The sequence below is a fragment of the Delphinapterus leucas genome, unplaced genomic scaffold, assembly GCF_059928025.1.
Source record: "Delphinapterus leucas isolate spDelLeu-1000000601 "Yukka" unplaced genomic scaffold, BTC_Dleu_Yukka2 spDelLeu_asBTCV2_sq62, whole genome shotgun sequence".
NCBI classification, from domain to species: Eukaryota; Metazoa; Chordata; class Mammalia; order Artiodactyla; family Monodontidae; genus Delphinapterus; species Delphinapterus leucas.
The window spans coordinates 1213990-1237354 of NW_028322271.1; the positions used below are offsets into that span (position 1 = coordinate 1213990).

Genomic DNA, 23365 nt, shown 5'->3' on the forward strand with positions numbered 1-23365 from the left:
GAGCCTGCGCGTCTGGAGCCTGTGCTCCACAATGGGAGAGGCCACAACAGTGAGAGGCCCGCGTACCGCAAAAAAAAAAAGCAAAGGACATGGACATGTATACACACACATACCCACCTTGGCAAAACAGAAAACATTATAACCAAACTGTGTAAAATAATATCATTCTTATATTCCTATACATCTTTCCCATTTTATATGGATTATCACTCCCTAACTTTCCGAGTTCATTACTGTCCTTCTTTGTCCATTTCTTTATAATGTATTGTTATGATCTGAATTATGTCCCCCCCCCAAATTCATATGTTGAAACCCTAATCCCTAGTACCGTAGAATGTGAGACTATTTGGAATAGTGTCTTTAAAGAGGTAATTAAGGTTAAAAGAGATCATAAGGGTGGGGCCCTAATCTAATAAGACTATGTCCTTATTAGAAGAGGAAGAGACTCCAGGGGTACAGGCATACAAAGAAAAGGCTATGTGAGGACACAGCAAGGAGGTGGCTGTCTTCACGCCAAGAAGAGACACCAATGCTGTCAGCACCTTGACTGTGGTCTTTCAGCTTTCTGAACTCTGAGAAAATAAATTCCTGTTGTTTAAGCTACCATTCTGTGGTATTTTGTTATGGCAGCCCTAGCTGATGTAGGGGAGGAAAGACTTTCTTTCTACCCTCCTAGGTTCAACAGCTGTCTCTATGAAATAAACTGATAAGAGGCAGACTAACAGGAGAAAAGATACATAAGTTTATTAATTTTTAATATCACATGCACGAGGGCATTACAGAAGAAAAGTGAATACCCCAAAAAAGCAGAAACATGGGAGAGCTTACGTTCAAGAAGAAAACAAATATGTGGTATGTCGGTGGAATTATCTAAAGTTGACTCTGTCTTGAATAAAAGCAAGACTAGACTAGGAACAGTCTAAAATAGACATTGTGAAGAAAACAGGGAAAAGAATTATTTATTTTACATTCCTTTATTCTAATATTTTAATCTACTCTATACTATACTAAATTTTATAAGGTGTGAAAATAAATAAAAGACAACTTCATTTAAAACATTATCAGGAAGTTTAGAAGGGAAAGCTCTCATGCACATACCAGCCTGAATAATCAGAAGGAAGAAGGAAGAGAAGCAATTTTTAAAGGGTCTTTTTGTATAGAATTCTTTGTGTAACATTCTCTGGGTTTCAACTTTTTATCCATGATGTTAAGAACGTTGTTTTTCTTCTGGTATGAGGGAGGACATTTTTTACATGGGAATTTCATCTCCTGCTTTTAAGAAAAGAAATGAATGTCTATTTAGGTCTTCTGGCCATTTTTTAACTGGATTGATTGTTTTTATGATATTGAGCTCCATGAGCTGTTTGTATATATTGGAGATTAATCCTTTGTCCATTGTTTCATTTGCAAATATCTTCTCCCATCCTGAAGGTTGTCTTTTCATCTTGTTTATGGTTTCCTTTGCTGTGCAAAAGCTTTCAAGTTTCATTAAGTCCCATTTGTTTATTTTTATTTTCATTACTCTAGGAGGTGGGTCAAAAAAGATCTTGCTGTAGTTTATGTCAAAGAGTGTTTTTCCTGTGTTTTCCTCTAAGAGTTTTATAGTATCTGGTCTTACATTTAGGTCTTTAATCCATTTGGAGTTTATTTTTGTGTATGGTGTTAGGGAGTGTTCTCATTTCATTCTTTTACATGTAGCTGTCCAGTTTCCCCAGCACCACTTATTGAAGAGGCTATCTTTTCTCCACTGTATGTTCTTGCCTCCTTTGTCATAAATTATGTGACCATATGTGCATGGGTTGATCTCTGGGCTTTCTATCCTGTACCATTGATCTATATTTCTGTTTTTGTGCCAGTACCATACTGTCTTGATTATTGTAGATTTGTAGTATAGTTTGAAGTTGGGAAGGCTTATTCCTCTGGCCTGCTTTTCTTTCTCAAGATTACTTTGACTATTCAGTGTCTTTTGTGTTTCCATACGAATTGTAAAATTTTTTGTTCTAATTCTGTGAAGAATGCCAGTGGTAGTTTGATAGGGATTGCATTGAATCTGTAGCTTGCTTTGGGTAATATAGTCATTTTCACAATATTGATTCTTCCAATCCAAGAACATGGTATATTTCTCCATCTGTTTATGTCATCTTTGATTTCTTTCATCAATGTTTTATTGTTTGAGTACAAGTCTTTTGCCTCCTTAGGTAGGTTTATTCCTAGGTATTTTATTCTTTTTGTTGTGATGGTAAATGGGATTGTTTCCTTAATTTCTCTTTCTGAGCTTTTGTTGTTAATGTATAGGAATGCCAGAGATTTCTGTGCATTAATTTTGTATCCTGCAAGCAGAAGACCTAAATAGATATTTCACAAAAGAAGACATACAAATGGCCAAGAGACACATGAAAAGATGCTAAAAATCACTAATTATTACAGAAATGCAAGTCAAAACTACAATGAGGTATTACCTCACACCAGTCAGAATGGCTATTATCAAAAACTCTAGAAACAATAAATGCTGGAAAGGGTGTGGTGAAAAGGGTACACTCCTGCATTGTTGGTGGGAATGGAAATTGATACAGCCACTATGGAGAACAGTATGGAGGTTCCTTTAAAAACTAAAAATAGAACTACCATGTGACCAGCAATCCCACTACTGGGCATATACCCTGAGAAAACCATAATTCAAAAAGAGACATGTACCACAATGTTCATTGCAGCTCTATTTACAATAGCCAGGACATGGAAGCAACCTAAATGTCCACCAACAGATGAATGGATAAAGAAGATGTGGCACATATATACGAGGAACATTACTCAGCCATAAAAAGAAACGAAATTGAGTTATTTATAGTGAGGTGGATGGACCTAGAGACTGTCATACAGAGTGAAGTAAGTCAGAAAGAGAAAAACAAACACCATATGCTAACGCATATATATGGAATCTAAAAAAAAAAAATGGTACTGATGAATCTAGTGGCAGGGCAGGAATAAAGATGTAGACATAAAGAATGGACTTGAGGACACAGGGTGAGTGGGGAAGCTGGGGCAAAGTGAGAGTAGCATTGATATATATACACTACCAAATGTAAAATAGCTAGTGGGAAGCAGCTGCATAGCACAGGGAGATTGTGCTTTGCGACCTAGAGGGGTGGGATAGGGAGGGTGGGAGGGAGGCTCAAGAGGGAGGGGATATGGGGATATATGTATGCATATGGCTGATTCACTTTGTTGTCCAACAGAAGCTAACACACTATTGTGAATCAATTATATTCTAATAAAGATCTATTAAAAAAAGAAGCAGAAAAGGAAGATCCCTCCCTGCCCCAGCAACAATGCGCTAACCACCAGTAAGAAACTGCCACAACCTCGAACTCCTGTTCTTCTCCAGTGAAATTTTATTCAAAACAACCTTCCCCAATTTCCTCCTAAAACCTAGTAGAAATTGACCTTCCTTTTATCTCTTCACACTTACCAATGATTCACTATAGCTTGCCTGCCCCAGAACTGCAGTTCCCTGCTTTCCAGATTACACCCATTTTGCTTGTAAAGTAACTGGCTATGTTACTTTTTGAGGTTGACATTAGTCACTTTCAAAGCCCTGCTACTTTCTGTGAGAAATAAAAACTTTTCATTTTACTGGGAAGTTATCTTATAGTATAAGATTGCAAATGATGATAAAGAGTAAATAGATCCAATATTCTCTCAGATATATGTGAAATAAGCAAGAAATAAAACAGAAAGGTAGATATGTTTACTCCTTGATAGTTTATATCTTAAAAATCTATTACCATAAGGTAGATGGACATAGAATCTACGATGATTAAAAACATATATGAATAAATTGCTTATCACAGCATTCTGATTTCAGATAAATAGAAATCAGGTGATAATTTCATATCAATCATTCTATTGTCTTTGATATTTTTAAAAAGAACAAATTGTTTGCCTTAATTTCACAGCATTTATGTTACCTATCATTTTAATTGGTTAGGTACTAGGTGATTTTTAAAGTTGTATATATGTGATATGTAGCACTAAAAATAAGTTTACTGTCCATCAGTAAGGGAATGCACTATTACATTTTGATGCAGTCATACACTAGAAACAATGAGAGTTACTTAAATGAAAATGAACAAAAGTAAAAATGAATGTTGAGTTAACAAAGAAAAGATAAATATCAAAATTAGAACAATAGTTTTTCACTGGTTATATAAAGAAAGGAAGGGCTTGTCGTATGAACCTGTTACACCTTCCACATTTATTTCTAAACAAAAACGACACTTGCAGCAACGATTGTGAAGTATTTATACCTGATAAATCTAGATAAATGGTGCTCTATATTTTATGTACTTTTATGCATGTTTGAAATATTATATGATTAAATTCTTTTAAAAATGACAATTTTGTATTTCAAAGTTTTCTTTAAAAATTTCCCGCTCAAATTGAATTTTAAAGAATCTAGTAATGATTTTTCAGTGTGAAAATGATTTTATACCAACTCCATTAGATAAACAATAGATATTCCTCGATACATCTGCACCAAGCCTTTCCTTTTATGTGTGCAGAGATTCTTGGCTAGCTTTATCTTTGTCTCTAGGGGATGTATAATATCATTCTAAATTAGAAAAAAATGTACCCATGTACAATGTATACGTCTTCCATATAGCACTATCTTAAAATGTGTTAATCGAAATACAATGTATATACAAAAATGGACAAAGTATAAGTATATAGTTCAATTAATTTGCACATAGTGAGAACACTTAAGTAACACCCACACGGGTCATAGAACAGCACTTCGAAAATGTTCTCCCGCCTCTCCTTCCAAATAACCATTACCTTTATTTCTAATAGCTTAGATAGTTTTGTCTGGTTGTGTGTGTGTGTATGCATTGTGCATGGTGGGGGTTGTTGTGTATGTTTGTGTGTGCGTGCAAGTATGTGAGGGTCTCCTTTAGCCCACTTATGGGTTGATGAGATTCATCAGGGATGTTGCTTATAGCAATAGTTCATTAATTTACTTTGATTTATAATTTCATGTTACAGGAATGTATTACAATTGATTTATTCATTACATTGTTGATAGATATTTGATTTGCTTCCAGTTTAGAACAAGTACAGATAAAGCTCCCATGTGTATTTTTGTTTTGTCTCTTAATGAACATATTGATATTCTGCATTTCTATTTGGTACATATAATTGGATAAAATTGTTGGTGCATGGGTGTCAACAATAGATAGTGCCAGTTTTCCATTTTTACCTGCCACATTGTAGCTCCATCAGTGATATATTTTATTGTCAATCCTATTAATTGTAGCGACCTGGTGGGTGTGTAGTGTTATCTTGTTTATTTATTTTTCCTCATGGCAACTATGTCTTGTATTGCCCTTGTGATTAATGGGAATATTTTCATACAGTAATTGGCCATTCGGATGTCCTTTTTATTTAAGTGCCTCGTCAACCATCCTGTCGATTGCTTATGAGATTCTCTGTATTTTCTTATTGATTTGTGGGACTTTATATATTTTTCTAGAAATGAGTTTTTGTCAGTTATATGTTTTGCAAATATTGTTTCTCAGCTTGTGACTTGAATATTTACTCTAATATATATAGTATTATATTAACTAGTACATTATTATATATGTGTGTGTGTGTATGTTTAACAAATTGACAAAACACTATTTATTGAACAGGCCATCCTTTCCCTATTGTCATATATCAAGTGTCCATATATGTGTGAGTGTGTTTCTGGACTCCCAAATCTGTACCATTGATTTTTTTGCTTATCCTTAATCCAAAACATAGCTTCCTAATTTATTTTCCAATAAATGTGATCGTCATTAGAATAATCACCAACTCTTTAATTCTTTTTAATTAAATTGCTTTTGCATTACTTATACTTCATATTTTAATATGTATTTTACAATATCCACAAAAAAACCCGATTGTAATTTTGTTTGTGATTGTGTTGCATGTTTAGAATGATCTGAGCAGATTAACATTTAACAATACTGAATCATTGATTGCAGGAATAGGATATCATCCTGCATTTATTTGGTTCTTTTCAAATGTACATAAATAAGTTTTAAAGTCTTTAATGCAAAGGACTTGTACATTTAATATGGATATATTTCATGCTTTTTGATTTCGCTGTCGATGCTACCATTTTCTTTCCATATGGCTTATATCTGGTATATAGATATTCAATCAATTGTTGCACATTTGTCTTATATTCAGAAAACTTGATACATTTATTTTATAAATATAATGGTGTATCAGCAACTTACTGAATTATTCATCAATATTATATTTCTCAATAATAATAGCTTTATGCTTTCTTCTAATGTTTGCCTTATTCCAAGAGTTCTAAAAAATAAGTCTACTAGAGATAACAACAGGCTTCCTTGCCTTCTTCCTTTGTTCAGAGAGAAAACTTTAAAAACTTTTTTTCAATTTTATTGTAATTTTTTTGCTGGAGTTCGTAAATATACTTTATCAGGTTATGGAAATTCTTTTCTATTACTAGTTTATTAAGATTGGTAACTAATTTTACCTGATGCTTTCATTGGTATTTAATGTTACAATCACGTATGTTTTCTCCTGATTCAGTCATAATGGAATTATACTAACAGAGTTTTGAATTGCAAAGGACTCCTCATTCTTGGACAAAACTCAATGTGTTCATGATGAATTGTTGTTCATGTATATTGTTCAAAATATTTTATTTAGGATTTAGGCATACTCATTTAAGTGAGAGATTGACCTGACTTTAGCAAGTATTTCTTCTTTTTCTGACCTTGGCAGAGTTTGTGTAAGATTTATGTTCTATTTTTCACTGTAAGTTTCAAAGAATTCATCAGAGAAATTCATTGGTCTTCCTGTGGAAATTTAATCAGATATTCAATTTATTCATTGGTTATAGGACTATATAAAACCTCTGTTCTTTTTTTTAATGACTTTTAATGAGTTGTATGTTGCTTTTTTTTAAGGCTTTTCAATTTACTGAGATACCCTACTCAAAAGCTGCTTATCTTCTTTAGATCTGAATGTGACAAAATTGAAAGAGCAATAAAGTAGAGCTATATCCAGCGTTAATCCTAAGAAATCCTATTTTATCCAATTCCTTTAAAATTCTCCACAATTCGTTTTTTCTGTGTTGTTGTATTTATGCCTCATCATTTAAGTATGATTTAATGTGTGTAAAAATGCCTGTATAAATGATGATCATTATTTCTAGGTTATCAAGGCAAATTGCTAGTAATTTACAGGTATTGGACCTATGGTTTTGACTCCTGCTTTTACCTAAACTGATTAACACTTTGACAGAAAAAAAGTAAAATAATGATATATTTATTGCAAAAATAATATTTAAAATTAATTTTTCAATTAGTTGAAGTGATAATGCAGCTGTTTGCTTGCATATCACAGAAAACATGAGACGAAGGATGTCATCTGTACATTTTAGGTTAACATCAAAGAGGAATCCTATGAAATATTAACAAGAAAAGAATTAAAGTATGTATAGGTAATTTTTAAAGACTGTAATGTTCCCTGTAAAACTAATAATTGGATAGACATCAGCATTATTACTTCCCCAACATTAAAAGTTTTTAAATGATTCAAAATTTAAATACAGTAACTTATGAAGTAACCAGGTCCCATTATGACTGACCACTGAAGGGTAGATGGCATGAGGCACAATTACATGAGCCCAAGTGCCAGCTTATCCCCACTACTTCCCTCAAAGCAATTTTTACAGGGAATACTAGTTACACGTATAAGCTATTGATACATATTTTTCTTTTGACCGATCATTTAATTGTAGAGAAGGACACCATTAATCATCATTCTGATTATAATACAAAATAAAAGCAGAGTGAAAATCTAATATCTTTATTCAGAATATGGAAACAGCAATATTCCTTGAAATATTAAGGAAAATATAAAGTACACCTAGGTTTCACCACAATTACAAGTTGCATCAGTAAATGTAATTGCTCTGTATTACAGCAATTACTTTAAACTGTTTAGCCTTCTGTCCATAGGAGGGTTTTGTTTTTCTAATAGTATCAGGCCATTAAATGTGCTGACCAGTGTTATCATTGAATTTTCCTTTCCTCCTAAATCTCATGACAATGAAAGCATTTCTGCAGAGTCTATACAAAGTCACTAGGCTGGAGCTTGTCACCCAGTAATAGACTCTGTCATTTATGAGTTCCCACTTTATGTCACTCCTGAATGCTTTCACCTGAACCATTACTGAGCAACCTGAAATGTGGGGATAAATCTGCCACTGTGTTCTGCGTACAATGACAGATCATCTGAGGGTGAAAGAGTCTCAGTGAGAAGAGAGCCATTTCTATCACACCTCCCCTCTGCCTATGTATATGCATGCCTGAGCAGGACGAAACTCTGCTTTCTTACAGTGTTATTTATTGGAAGCTGTTACTCCATTGCATTTTTCACTCACAATTTGACACTTCCTCCTACAATGTAGTTGCTGCAGCGAACACATCTTTTCTGTTGTAACTGCTGTCAGTAAAGGAGAGTTAATTTCCTTCTTGCTGATTCTCAATTTGAGCATCGATGTGCCAGGCATTCTGCCTGCAGTTTGCATTCATTTCATTTAGTGCTCATGGCAGCCCTATGGAATGGATATTATTGCCTCCCTTTTAAAAAATGTCCAGGTCACAAACATAGTAAGTGGTGCAATAACTATTCAACCTTGATTTCCTCTGATTCCGAACTCTCTGCCTTTTGAATGGGCTGCGTCTCTAGTGTTTGTGCACATAATGTATTATTAGCATTGCATTTAAAAAATGTTTTTAAGTCATTAAATATACATACAACTGCTGCATATAACTTAGATGTACAATTAAATCATCATGATAAACCAAACAATATATTCAGAAGTCAGGGTAATACCTTAAAAGCCCCTGTTTGTTCCCTGTCAACTTCATTCCCTCGGGAGTAATAACCACTTATTCCAAGTTATGTGTTATTAAATCTCTCTTTTTCTTTAGAGTTTTACTATCCATGTAAGATATATAATACGTATGTATATATATTTAGTTAGTTCGTTCATTCATTTCTAGTGCATTTGTCAATTTATATAAATGAAATTAGTATATATTCTTTTGCAGCTTGCTATTCTCAGTTAATGTTATGCTTTTGAGATTCACCCAATTTGATTCATGCAGCTGCAGTCTATTCCATGGTTGATGGACATCTGGGTAGTTTTCAGTGTTTTACTCTTATGAACAGGGCTGCAAGGAAAATTCTGGTTTCATGTCTGCAGAAGCATATGTGTAGGATTGTCTCTAGGATGTATACCGAGTAGTGGGATTGCTGGGTCATAAAACATGCACTTGTCAACTGTATTAAATAACGCCAAATTATTTTCCAAAGTGGCTGCAGCAATTTGCTGTAAGACGAGCAGTTGCTAGGTAGTTAATGAATGTGCCCATTGCTCATATCTTTGCCAATAATTGGTTTTGTCCAACTTTGGAATGTTTTCCAAATTGGTCACTGTGGTTTTGATTCACATTTCTCTGCTCTCTAATGTCCCTTTATTATTCATGTTATATCTGTGAAATCTTTGTTCATATATTTTTACCATTTTAAAATTTTGTTAGTGGTCTTTCTCTTACACACACACACACACACAATTTACTCACTCACTTATACATCATAAATATTCTCTTAGAACACTAATTCTTTGTGAGTTATATTTGTGGAAAGTATTTTCCACTTTGGCTTACCATTTCTTTTCTCTAGACCAACAGAAGTTCTTAAATTTATAATGTTCTTCTTTTTAATAACTTGTGAATATTAAGAAATTATTCCCTACCCAAAGCCATAAAGTTATTCTCTTATATCATCTTCAAAAACTATATATAAATTTCACTTATGCATTTAAGCCAATGACATATCTGGAATCAACTGTTGTTTGTGTTGTAAGATAAGCATTCATCTCCTTTTTACATAATGATAATTATTTTTGTATACCCATTTATTTATTAGTCCCCCAAGAATGTATAAGCTCTGTGATAAATTTGATTACCACATATAAATGACCATATTTCTATTTGGGTTGAGATTTCAATTATATAAATACATAGATCAGTTTGGAAAGTATAATTGAAGAAACACACAAAAAATGTTAAGCTCCTAAAAATGAAAAGTAGTAAAGCAAAAATACAAAGACAGGGCTTCCCTGGTGGTGCAGTGGTTGGGTGTCTGCCTGTCGATGCGGGGGACGCGGGTTCGTTTCCCGGTCCGGGAGGATCCCGCGTGCCGCGGAGCGGCTGGGCCCGTGGGCCATAGCCGCTGGGCCTGCGCGTCCAGAGCCTGTGCTCCGCAACGGCAGAGGCCGCGGCGGTGAGAGGCCCGCTTACCGCAAAAATATATATATATATATATATATATATATATATATATATACAAAGACAATGCAAGAATATATATTAAAAGGTAATATATAATGAACCATTTGTTTTTTCCCCAGAAATTTGCAACCTTTAGCCAGTCTATAAAAATAATATTTCTATCAATTTTATAGGTCTTCTCTAAGGTTTAAAGTTTTATTTTTCCAGTAAAGACCATTTTGTGATATTTGATAAAATGTACTTTATATATTACTTCTGGTATATGTCATTAAATTTTTTTGCACAGTCTCAATATTAAGCTAAAAGTTTACTTTCCTAATTTACTAAGACTTTCTAATCATAAGATGATATATAATTGTATTGCCCCTTTTTCTGCAGGTATTGTCACAACCATATAGCTTCCTTTCTTTAATTTGTTAATGTTTAAAAGCATATTGATCAGTTTTCTGTTGTTAACTTAATCTAGGGGCTACCCTGGTGGCACAGAGATTGAGAGCCCACCTGCCAATGCAGGGGATACCGGTTTGGGCCCTGCTCAGGGAAGATCCCACATGCCACAGAGCAGCTAAGCCCGTGCGCCACAACTGCTGAGTCTGTGCTCTGGAGCCCGGGAGCCACAACTGCTGAAGCCCACCAGCCACAACTACTGAAGCCCATGTGCCTAGAGCCCGTGCTCTGAAACAAGAGGCCACCCAGTTAGAAGCCCGGGCACTGCAACGGAGAGTAGCCCCTGCTCACTGTAACTAGAGAACGCCCGTGCGCAGCAACGAAGACTCAACACAGGCAAAAATAAATAAATAAAGAAAAATAAATTAAAAAAAAAATTAATCTAGAATTTCTGGGAAACAAACAAATGGTTCATTATGTATTATCTTTTAAGATATATTATTTTATTGTCTTTATATTTTTGCTTTTACTACTTTTCATTTTTAGGAGCTTAACACTTTTTTTGTTTCTTCAACTCTCTGCAAGTATATGTGTGAGACACGATTTATCTCTAAATGAATGTTTAGGGAAAAAAATCTATTCTAGGGGCTTCCCTGGTGGCGCAGTGGTTGAGAGTCCACCTGCTGATGCAGGGGACACGGGTTCGTGCCCCGGTCTGGGAAGATCCCACATGCTGCGGAGCGGCTGGGCCCGTGAGCCATGGCCGCTAAGCCTGCGCGTCCAGAGCCTGGCTCCGGGAGAGGCCACAGCAGTGAGAGTCCCGCGTACCGCAAAAAAAAAAAAAAAATCTATTCTAAAGCTATTTGACTATTGTGTGGAAAATTCAGAATTTATTACTGATTCAGATTCTCTGAATCTGTTAAATTTCCATTTAAATTTTCTATTTCTTTACATCTTAGTCAAATTAAATTATTCAGGGAATTTATCCACTTAATAAGTTTTCAAAACTACTAGCACACAAATATTCAATTTTGGCACCTAATATTGAAGTTTTAATATCCTACTTTTGTACTTTTATTTACATCTTTATTCCTGTTACAGTTCATTTGTATATTCTCTTTATCTTTATTTATCTTGCCAAAGTTTGTCTATTTGTCTCAAACATAACCCAAGCACTCCTAAGTCAATATATCATTTTAAAATAATTAAAAAGCCACAGGTATTTAAAATTACTCAAACCAATAGATATAAAAAGAAAAAAGGCTGGAAAATAAATATTTAAATGATCACAGTTTCACATTTAAACAAAATAAACCAAAAATATTAAGTAATTATAGACTATGTCTCCTGTTATGATGTAATTTCATAAACAAAAAGTTCATCCTTCTAAAAATTGAGATATAAATAGATAGTAAAAATTAAAGATTTAGTTTAAAACAGTGAACACTCTTTTGCTATGGAAGGTGAAAATATTTTTACACGGTTTTGTTTTAGAGTGGTACCTCCATCTCAAGACCTACCCTTATTTTTCTAAGATATTATGATAAAAGGGAAATATTTATTAATCAGTATTCTTTTAAGCAGTAGAAACTCATCATGGTGGTGGAAAGTGTAACGTTTACTAACGGAAAATGTTATGCTTATTATAAAGCAAGTCATTTCCTCTCAAATTTAAGAGTAATAAATATTATACCAGTACATATAACCTTTTTATAACAATGTTTTTATATTATGCACCTTGGAGTAAAATTTTCAATCCCTTTTGAAGAAGGAAGAGGCATATCATTTCCATTTCTCTGAATTAGGATTTTATAAGTATACTTGCAGGAAGTAGTTACTGAATGATAATAAGTAATATGCTGTGGTGTATTAATGAATTCAGGAAATCATTTACTTCTTCAGGAAAGTACGAATGTCTTGAAATTTTTAAAAATATTAGTAGAATAGTGATGAGAGAGTAAAGATTGAATTGCTTTGAAATGGTAGAGAGAGCTAGTTACTTGACATTCATATGCAATAGGGTGAATATTTTAGTGTATTAAATAAATATTTTATCATCTGCAATCCTTATTTTAAAAATGTACATTGACCCCCAGTAAAAATTATACCATGGAGAAACTGAGATTATAGAGTTTTGTACATAAGGCAGAATTTTTCAATACCCCTTACATAATGTTTCCAATAACTCTTTAATATGTTTGCCACCTTAAGATGGAGGATATAGCGAGGAGAAAAGTGAGAAATTGAAGGAGAAAGAGAGTAAAGTATGAAAGCCCATTACTCATATTTCTGCTTCCTCACAATGAAACCATAAGGTGGGGTTTGGAGTTCTATGAGAGGCCTCAAACAAATGGAGAAACCTGAAGCTACACAATCAAGAGCCTGAAAAACAGTGTCCGGGAGGATAGATTCGGTGCAGAGAGATGTTAGGTTTGGCAAAGGGAAAGAATAGCCAGTTGACCTTGAAACAGCACTATTACATCCATGTGATCTGTACATTATTTAGTGGATCTAGCATTTTCTTTAATTCCTGTTTGTGGACAAAGTACCAGTGCACCATTGAAAGGCAAAGGCTAAAATCTCAGGACAAAACTGTCACTAGCAATGAAGTCTTTAATCTAACACAGTGAGCTAGATTAAAGTGGTTTTGGTGATAGCACGGCACAGTTTAAAAAGATGGGATTAATTATACCAGAAAGCTCTCCAATCAAGGGAAGACAAAGCACAGATTTGCATCAGAAAGCAGAGAGAATTTAGCGGGTACAGCTGGGATCTCAGGCGTCCTGCCCTCCACCCACAAAATGTAAATTTACATAAGCCACAGAGCCACAATCCCACTTATATTGGAACATTGTTAGAAATGATATTTATCTAATCAGAAAGAAAAAATAATTTCATTGAGCTAGATTTATCAATGTCAAAAGCAAACTAATAGCCCCCCCAAAGATATCCATGTCCCAATTCCCAGTACAGGTGGAAATGTTACATTACATGGCAAAGAGGAATTTAATTTGTAGCTGGAATTAGGGAGAATGGCTTGAATGAGCCAGGTGTGCCTAATGTAATTACAAGTGTTTTAAAAGTGGACGTGGGCGGCAGAAGAAAGACCAGGGTGATGTGAGGTGGGGACTCCACCAACCCTAAAAGTTCTCTCCCCTAGAATCTCCAGAAAGGAACACAGTCCCGCTAGTACCTTGGATTTAGCCCAGGAAAAGTCCAAGCTACAGAAAGGTAAGAAAGTTTGTGTTCTTTTAATCCACTAAATATGTGGTAATTTGTTACAGCAGCCCTAGAAAACTAGAACAGTGAGATTAAACCAAAATTTTGCTTTATGCTTTTATTTCTTTGCTTCTTTTTCTCTGTATTCAGTGAGGGGGTGTTTATGGGGGAAAAAAATCAACTCAATTATAGAGTACTAGAAAGAAATGTGTGAGTGTACTTGCAGCTCTGCCAAACAGTTCTCAAAGATGGAGAGATGACCAAATTTATGTTTCCTGATAAATCTTTTCAAGTGCCTAATGTAATTTCAGTTTTTTCTTATAACTTTAAAAAAATGATATATTTCATTTGTCCCCTTCAAAATCTACCCACTTTATAAGTTCTACTCCTGTTATCTTTTATCTCCAGGCTTTTTTTAAATTTTAAATCTGAAAAGCAATTTCTTACTGATCTTGGATATCTAACTGGTTTCTGAAACTAATTATCTCTGATACTGAGCAAATTGCATTCCCTTCCAACCTGTTTTGGCACCAATCCTTGTTAATAATGTCTTTGTTATTTACACAGCCGTTGAATTTAAAACTTTGAGGTTATCCTTTACTAATAACTTTCTTCTTCTATGTCCATCTGGTGTACAAGTCTCTTGAATCTGGCTTTATTCTTTCCTTTACCTTTGCCACAATCTTATTCTCATCATTTCTCGCCTGGACTATTGCAGTAACATTATAGTTGCTCTCTCTGTTACCATTCTATTTCCCATCCAGACATCTTCATGCTCTTGTGAAGCTTCCCTTACAAAATCCTGTTTTTGATATTAATTTGTTGGCAGTCATCACTTCATTTCTGCTCCCTATTGACCCTAAGCCACAGCCACTCCTCCTCTACAAGTCACATAGTCATGATCTACTCATGTTCTAGTCATGTTCTTACTGTAATGTCTAATAAAGAGCTTGGAAAACATGTGTCAAATAATATGTGTAAATAAATAAAGGTCAAAATAGTTGAAGCCAGCCCATGCGATAGTAATGGATCAGAGAGATTATATCATCTTTGCTGGTAGTCCACTGACAGAGGAGGAAAAGGAATCTTTTCCTCCTGCAGCTGAAATTGCTTTAATCACCATCACCTGCTTGGTTACTACATCCAAGGCATTTTGACAAACTCAAATTTGATCTATGTATTAAAAGACTGATAATTATTTTAAGAGGCTGTTGTTAATTAACCTAGGACAAAGGAGATTGAAATTAGTACATAAAAAATACACTTACTGTGCAACAACTTCCCTATATCTTTAGTCCAATAGATAATTTTTAGTATTTTTACTGAAAGCAATAGGTTCACCCAATCTATGAATGCAGATACTGATATGATCTACTAATCAGAACATTATCAAAATTCTTAAGCTGACGTTAACTCACCTTTAAAAGAGTGTTCCCTGGGGTGAAAAAGTAGGAAAAGTACAACAAAGCAGTTCACCATTTGTTTCTGTCCCTAAACATTGTTCCACACCTGATTATTCCAACAGGCCATTATTTTTTCTTGTCTAAGTTTAATTTTATTTTGTTTTCATTTGCATGGAACCTGGTCAAACTGGCACTCACCCGGACATTAAATGGATCCTTGTTTATTTTCCCTCAGCTCTTTGTGAGGGCTAGAAAAGCACAATGGTGTTATAAAATTGTTGCCTTGTTGTTATAAAACCTCTGCTCTTATAAACTATACTGTCCCAAGAAGTATTATACTATCTTTCATATTACTTTACTAAGCACCAACATTAATATAAAGTAGTATTAAAAAGGCACATGCTGATGGTAAAAAAGCTGAGGTTTATAATGGAAATGTAAGTTTTCTAAGCCACTCTGCGTATGCTCCCTTTAAAAAAAGGGAAAGAGAAAAAAAGTGTTTCTACTTAAGGAATTTGGAGATTCCATCCTCTGTGAGGTGGTTGTGAAGATGACAGAAGACATCTACATCTATACTGAGGTTGGGATGGTGTTACATATCAGTGAAATAAGCTAGTTTGGAGTGAAAATATATAGGCACTTTTAAGGTTCTGTACTTTGGGTAAAACTTAACACAATATGGTTTCCATGGAAAATGCTAATAAGTAGTAAATTCAGAAGTGAAGGGTTTGAAATTCCAGATTTTTCTCTCCTCGTAAGATAAACTGCTGCTGAGTGCTTAGTTCTGGTTGCGTGTTTTTGTTTGTTTTTAAGAAACTTTTTGCTATTGCTATCTTAACTTTAGAAATTCTTTTGATTGAGAAATAAGGTTTTTTATTTTATTTTACTTATCCCTAATATGAGCCAACCCCTCTCAAAATGTTAGGTCATTCAGTTGCCTGTGAAGATGTGGAAACTTAGAAACTTTATTGATTTACCCCAGCCCCCAAACCTAGGAAGCAGCAGAGTTGGTCTCCAAGACTAGCTTTCTCGGCTACAAATCGGTAATCTTGTCACTGCATGATATGATGTATTAGTTTCCCAGGGCTGCCGAAACAATATACTACCAACTGTGTGGCTTAAGCAAAAGAAATGTTTTCTTTCACAGTTCTGGAGGCTAGAAGCCCAAGATCAAGCTATAAACAGGGTTGGTTCCTTCTGAAGGCTGTGAGGGGAAATCTATTCCATTCCTCTCTCATAACTTGGTATGAGTAGTATGCTAGGAATTCTTCACATTCCTTGGCTTCTGAATCATTCAGATCTCTACCTTCATCTTCATGTGACATTCTCTTGGTGAGCATGTCTGCCTCCGTGCCCAACTTTCCCCCTTTTTAAAGATTCTAATTAAATTGGATTAGAGCTGTTAAATTAAAACTGCACCAGACAAGATGAACAGCCAAAGAAAATTTTATTCAAGGATATTGCAAGAGATGTCTAGACTATTATAATAAGGAGATTGAACTCAACTCTGCTGAGACAAATGACAAGAGAATTTTTAAGCTCTAGGGTGAGCTAGTGGAAAAGTACTGAAGGGGATGTTAGTGGAGTAGACCGGCTACCTGTGTTTGCTAATTGAGGCTTATTGAAGTCAGGTTCCTGCCCTCCCAACAGACTAGGAGATAGGGCCTCTGTCTTTCTTAATGATTACATTTCAAGGGGATGGCTCCCAGGTCTTTGAGAAAGACATTCTTGGTTATAAAGCAAGGTTATATCAAGGTTAAAAAGCCCGGCTAGTGGCTGAGAGAGGATTTACATCTTAATGAGGCAGAGAAAGAACTTACAATTGCAAGCTTTTTTAATGTCTAAAAAGAGAGAGGTCAGGGGCCAAATGTCAGGAAGAAACCTGTCTGAAGTTTAGTCAAGCTAAGCAGAACTGTTATGTCCCTCTTAAGTGAAAGCCCACCCTAGAGACAACATTTTAAATTTAGTCCCCACATTAAAGATCCTCTTTCCAAATACCCTCACATTCTGAGTTACTAAAGTTAGAACTTCCACATATTTGGGGGTAACACAGTTCAGCTCAAAACACATGGATGTGTAACTCACTAATAACTGAAAAGGGAGACAAATATTTCTAAAATATTTTTGATAATTGAAATATGATTAATAGGTCAAACTGAAGAAGTTTTATAATAGAAGAGTATAAATTCCACTGTAAAACTGAAAGCTATTTTTGATGCCTTATAATGTATATAAGTGGAATTTTATGAAAGGAGTAATAACTGTAAGGTAAGGGCAAGTGAGTAAAGTGTTTTACCCATTATAACTTAGATGACAAAAAACTATAAAAACAATTTATGAAAATCATAAAATGTTGGGTTTTATTAAAGTAATATAAAAATATCCTTCTACAATAAACTTAGCCAAACTTTTCAAGATGAACAAATATAAGCAAAACAAACATAAATTGTATTTCATATATTTGTATAATTGTAAAAGAAAATCAACTAAATTATTTTTTAAAAGGTCAGGTTTTGCCCCTTAGAAATTCCAATTCAGAAGTTATGTGTAGAAGATATGTAATTTGTATGTAATCATATCTCATGAGATTATTATTAGGGAATTTTGAACAAAAGAAAATCCATAGTCCTTTAAAAAAAAACAAATGAAAAAGGAATATTCTATTTTTAAATGGTAAGAAAATGGGTCAACTTTGGGAGAAGTTTATTTATGCAAAACACATCATGAACTTGTTCATGTCAAATATTGCTAAAGCTAACTGGGAAATTTGAAAAATGTCTATTTCATGCAATAGGAAATTAGGAGATTTTCTAAAGAATGATGGTCTTTGGGACTGAATAGTGTAACTTCTGAATAATCCTTTCCATCCAACACATGTATAATATTAAGTACTTAAAATATGTTAAACACTAAAGCCGAAATACTGTCACCTCTTCCTATAAATGGTCTTCTGCATTGCTTGGTAGATAATTTAGAAACTGGCAACTTTTCCATATATAGAAGCAGAAGGTATGAGTAATAACTTATGTCATATGTCTGTGCATAATTCTAGTTTAATGGCTGTTATAATTGTGTGACATATATTTGTGGACTTATTTTGGAGCATATGTAGAAGATAAAAAAATCCTCTGAAGTTGATCATTCCATGGGTCAAACCCAAGGGGTGGTCCATATCTCTCAGCTCAGAAAATGAACTTGAGTTGGTGGTCCCTAACTTGGAAACAATATGAGATAATCTCTTGAAATGGGTGGTTTTATTTCTTGGAGGCTAGTTCCACTGTGGAGGTAAAAAGATGGAGATGGACATATAGAGATGTATTGAAAACTAGGAAATAAGCAAAACAAGAAGCTTGCAAAATTGTACCACTCTTAAGGCCTCAGGAGGTTAATCATATTTTTTCCTGGACTTTCAAAGCATAAAATAGCATTGCAGACACAATCCAAGTTATAAGCATACCATTTTCTATAATAAAGGCATGTTACCATAAATTGAGCATTACCTAGTGCAATCCATGAAACGATAAAAAAAAAATACAAAGGATATTGAGGGAAAATTACTGTAATATCAGTGAAAGCCTAATGAAATCATGTAATATTTAAAGTAAATACATAAGCCTCATTTTCATTACCTCCACACTTAAATTTTTGCTTAACATACTGAACTCTTAAACATCTAATAATATTTATAATGCCTTTGTCATGTCTTTCCCTCATTTTTATTCTAAAAATTATGTTAGAAATTTCATCAAATGTTGTGGTCTTACTTAACTTATTCTCAATAATAACAGCAAATTTTATTGAATGTTTATTGTGTAAAAGCATCACTCTAAAGATTTTCCCTGTATTACCTTGTTTAATTCTTACCATTTTATATAGATCCTCACAAACGAAGAAAATGACACATGGAGAATCTGAATGTCTTTCTCAAGGTCAAATATGTAGTGAAATGTCATAAGATTCACAGCCAGGTGATCTATGTTTTGTTATGTCAGAGATCCTTAAACTCATGATGTTTTAATGTTCACAAGTATAACACACATATATATTATATACATGTATATACTTATTTTGAAAAACACCCCAAATTTCAGGCAGGTAGATCAGTAGTACAAAATTTTTTAATCTTGACCATTCTTAATAGTATATCAGCTCATTACTGGCTGTGACAAAACAGCCTCTAAAGCTGCCCTAATGTAATTATGAGTTTACTAGTTGCCACTCTGTCTTTCCTTCAATAAGAAGTAGTATATATAAAGTATAATAGTAGTATACTAGAAGTACATGAGGGAGGCAGTATTATAGAGATAACTATACATCACCTGAAAGTTATATTGAAATAGAAATTATTTGCCATACTGTACAGGATATATTTAGTGCCCCTAAAAACAATTCCCCATCCTATATGGAATTCATCAGTGAGACTGGCTCTGTTATCCTATGGCAGTTTTTCTAGGTTTGACCAATGGGAAGCAGCAGATGCCTATAGGAGGGAACAAGAATGGTAAGTCTGGTTATTTATCTACTTGACTTACTACCTATGGAGTTACCACAGGCTGATTACTGCCTGGATCCAAGAGCACAGCTTCTGTCAGTCAGTTGTTTTGATACAGTTCGTGACTGTGTTCCAGTCATGGCCCCCCTACTTGTCTCTTGAGAACCAGGGGTGTTAACAGAGCCCTGCTTTTGCCAGCTCCAAACTACTGCACTATTTCTGTGGGTTTTCTTCACCCTGGCTTTATCTTGTAAATTTTTCCTTTATTAAACTCTTCTAAATTACAAAATTTCCCCATGCCATCTGTTTCCTGTAGGAACCCTACCTGATACCCACACTGTAATTGAAAATAACTTAATTATGGAATCACTTTGACTTTCCTTCAGAAAAACATTTAAAGCTATTCCATATTCTAGTCCAGTATTATCCATCACTATATACTTTCATGCATTCCAGTGTATAATGGATTATTACTCAGTAAAGAGTCACTCTCCTTCCCCACAGCAGTAATACCTCTTTGGACAATGTATACCTCCATGCATAGTGTATAGCCCACTATCTGGGTTTAATCACACAGCAAGATAGAGCAAAAGAAGGGTCAGCACCTGTGATGAAACCAGAGCTTTTAAATATCCTAGTGTGTTTACTTATTCTCTTGTGCTTCTGTTATCTATGGACGCTAAGACAATGTCTTGGGTAGATGCTGCTCCCAGGGGAATGAGGAGACACAGGGAGCATACCTGGACCCAATTCACAGGGTCTTAAGAGAGGTATATGCAGTAAGACTGTATGGGATTAGCATAGTGACTTTAAAGACTCAGTAATTGCTAGTTGTAATTATTACCACCTGATTCGAACATGCACTTCTATAAATGTTTTCACTTAATTTTTTCCATTTGTTTGTGATAAAAGCCAACTGCAAAGTCACACTTGAATCTAAGTTTCTACAAGGATAACCTGTGATTTTTTTACTTGGGGGGTGGGGGGAAGTCAGCATACCTCACAAATTTAATATTAAGATTCTTGCCTATGCCTCAAGGATGTCACTAGGAAATATTAACTACCTAAAGAACTTAATGCATTCCACTCTTCAAGCTGAAGGGAATAACTAATTAGAAAACTGAAAATGGCATACTCGTATCTTACCTTAAATGTTTGTCAACAGCCTCTAATAATCATGGCATACCTGACACCTTCCCCCTTTTCCCACTCCTCTACCTGCCCTTGAGTCTCTGCCAAAACACAAGTGATCATGGCTGACTCCCTGGCTATAGCAAGCTCTGAATAAAGTCTTCGCATTTCTCAAAAAAAAAAAGTTTAAGGTAATTTGAATACTACCTAGTACTTATCAAATTGGTTTAGTAACATAAAATGTTTATTATGTGAGCATTTCCTAAGAGTGTTTATTACTATGGTTTTTGATCTATAAAGAAGACTAGTCTATAAAGAAGACTAGAAAATGGTCTCTGCTTTGGAGGGAAATCCAATCCATTCTGGAAGACAGTTACATGAGTAGATTGTTATTATGCAGTGTAACAGATTTAGTAAATGAATGTGAATTATAAAAGCAGAGAACAATGCTCTAATCCCTTAATATTGGCACAGTATTAGTTAATCTGATTTCAAAGGCATGTATTCTTGTTGGACTCAACTTTGCATTGCTTATATCTGCTTTAAAAATTAAATTACATTACCTTTGCAACTTCTCAACCTTCCTCAACAGGTTTATGTATTCTAAGTTACAGTGAAAACAGTGCAGTCAGCTTTGAAATGCCTAACATATAAGAAGACCAATCACAATCCCTAATTATCCGAACTCTCCCCATCCTGGTCTTGACTTTAGTGAAAGAAGTGTATTAATATCCATTTATTTTATGGTCCTTAGCCCTTTGTTTATATTTCTTTACAAAGCTTACATAAATTTCTTCAAGTATTTATTGCCACTACCATGTTAGACAACAAGTATATAAAAGTTTACAAGATAGATATAATGCAGTCTATATTCTAGTAGGGGAAACCAACATTAAAATACAATCTTTTGACTACATTTGTGAAAATTGCCATAGAAACACACAGGATATTTTCTACCAGTTTACTTTTCACATTTCTTTATTTGATCTTCATTGTATACATGGTTCCATTTCTTCACTATACAAATATGTCATAAGGAAACCATTCATTTACCTCAAAGGAAAAGAAATGACTCTTTAGTTACTTCCCGATCTCCCTGCTTCCCTTCAAACCACCATCAGATTTGCTGATTCTCTGAACACCTTCAATGCCTAATTCATTGGACCTCTTTTTTTCTCCAGCACTCCCTGGAAGTCACTCTTACTAAAGCAACAATGCCCTATGATTTTCTCAGTCAGTGAGCACTGATCTTTAGGATTTAGGTTACATATAAATTCCCATGTATTAAATACAATTCAATCTTTTTGTCTATAACTCAAATCTCAGTAGATTCAAAGTACATGAGAGAAGGTCATAACAGCTCCAATCAGCTCTAGATTATACATGAAGATGAAGTTACTTGCAAAAGTACAGTAGAAAAGCAATGACTTAAGGGGGAAAATGTATTACCCTTTGCCAAATATTCAGAACACTTTGTGAAATAATATAATCTCCCTTTTGAATTCTACTTTATTGTTAAAACATCTGACCAGGGCTTCCCTGGTGGCGCAGTGGTTGAGAGTCCGCCTGCTGATGCAGGGGACGTGGGTTCGTGCCCCGGTCTGGGAAGATCCCACATGCCGCGGAGTGGCTAGGCCCGTGAGACATGGCCGTTGAGCCTGCGCGTCCCAAGCCTGTGCTCCGAAACGGGAGAGGCCACAGCAGTGAGAGGCCCGCGTACTGCAAAAAAAAAAAAAAAAAAAAATCTGACCATTAACTTCTGGAAAATGGTTCTTGCCCTTGGGGTGGGTGCGTGTGTGTTGTGTACCATGGTAGCTTTCATCTTTAATAGTGAATAGGTGCATAAACTTTGATTGTATATTCCATAATAGCATAGCTACAAATTTACTAAGAATGTTTAAGAATTAATGTTTTACCTGAGAATGGAAATTAAAGTTTATGTAAATCCCTCTATTAGAGTGTGGCTAAGAATAAGCTCTCAAAAAATGGTGATTTGTATTTCATACAATGGTTAGGTTTTTTTTAAATAAGAATATTTTGAAATACCTCTAAACTGATGTTTTTCTCTGGGAATATTTTGTTTTTATTTCTCTGAGAGCTTTGCCCTCATTTAGAACTTTTATCTTAGTGTTCCAGGGAAAATTATGCCAGTTGCACCTCAAATAAAAGGAAGAAAATTAACCTTTTTTTTTTTTTTAAGTAGGGAATGAAATTGAGAACTGAGGAGAAGGTAAATCTTATTTCCCTTGAGGAAACTAATGCCCACCTACTAAGGATAAGCCCCAGGGAGAAGGAAGTGGTCAAATACAGATACAGTCAACCCTTCATACCTGTGGGCTCTGCACCCATGA

At 34.7% G+C, this 23365-nt stretch overlaps 1 protein-coding gene across 1 annotated transcript in view; it reads left to right on the plus strand.

The window, feature by feature from the left end:
- Positions 1 to 12999, plus strand: part of LOC149743874 (uncharacterized) — a 119431-nt gene extending 106432 nt beyond the window's left edge. The window contains exon 4 of the mRNA XM_089906096.1: positions 10849 to 12999. Within this exon, the coding sequence (XP_089762222.1) occupies positions 10849 to 10951 (103 nt within the window). The 3' untranslated portion in view covers positions 10952 to 12999. The remainder of the gene's footprint in view (positions 1 to 10848) is intronic.
- Positions 13000 to 23365: the final 10366 nt, after the last annotated feature.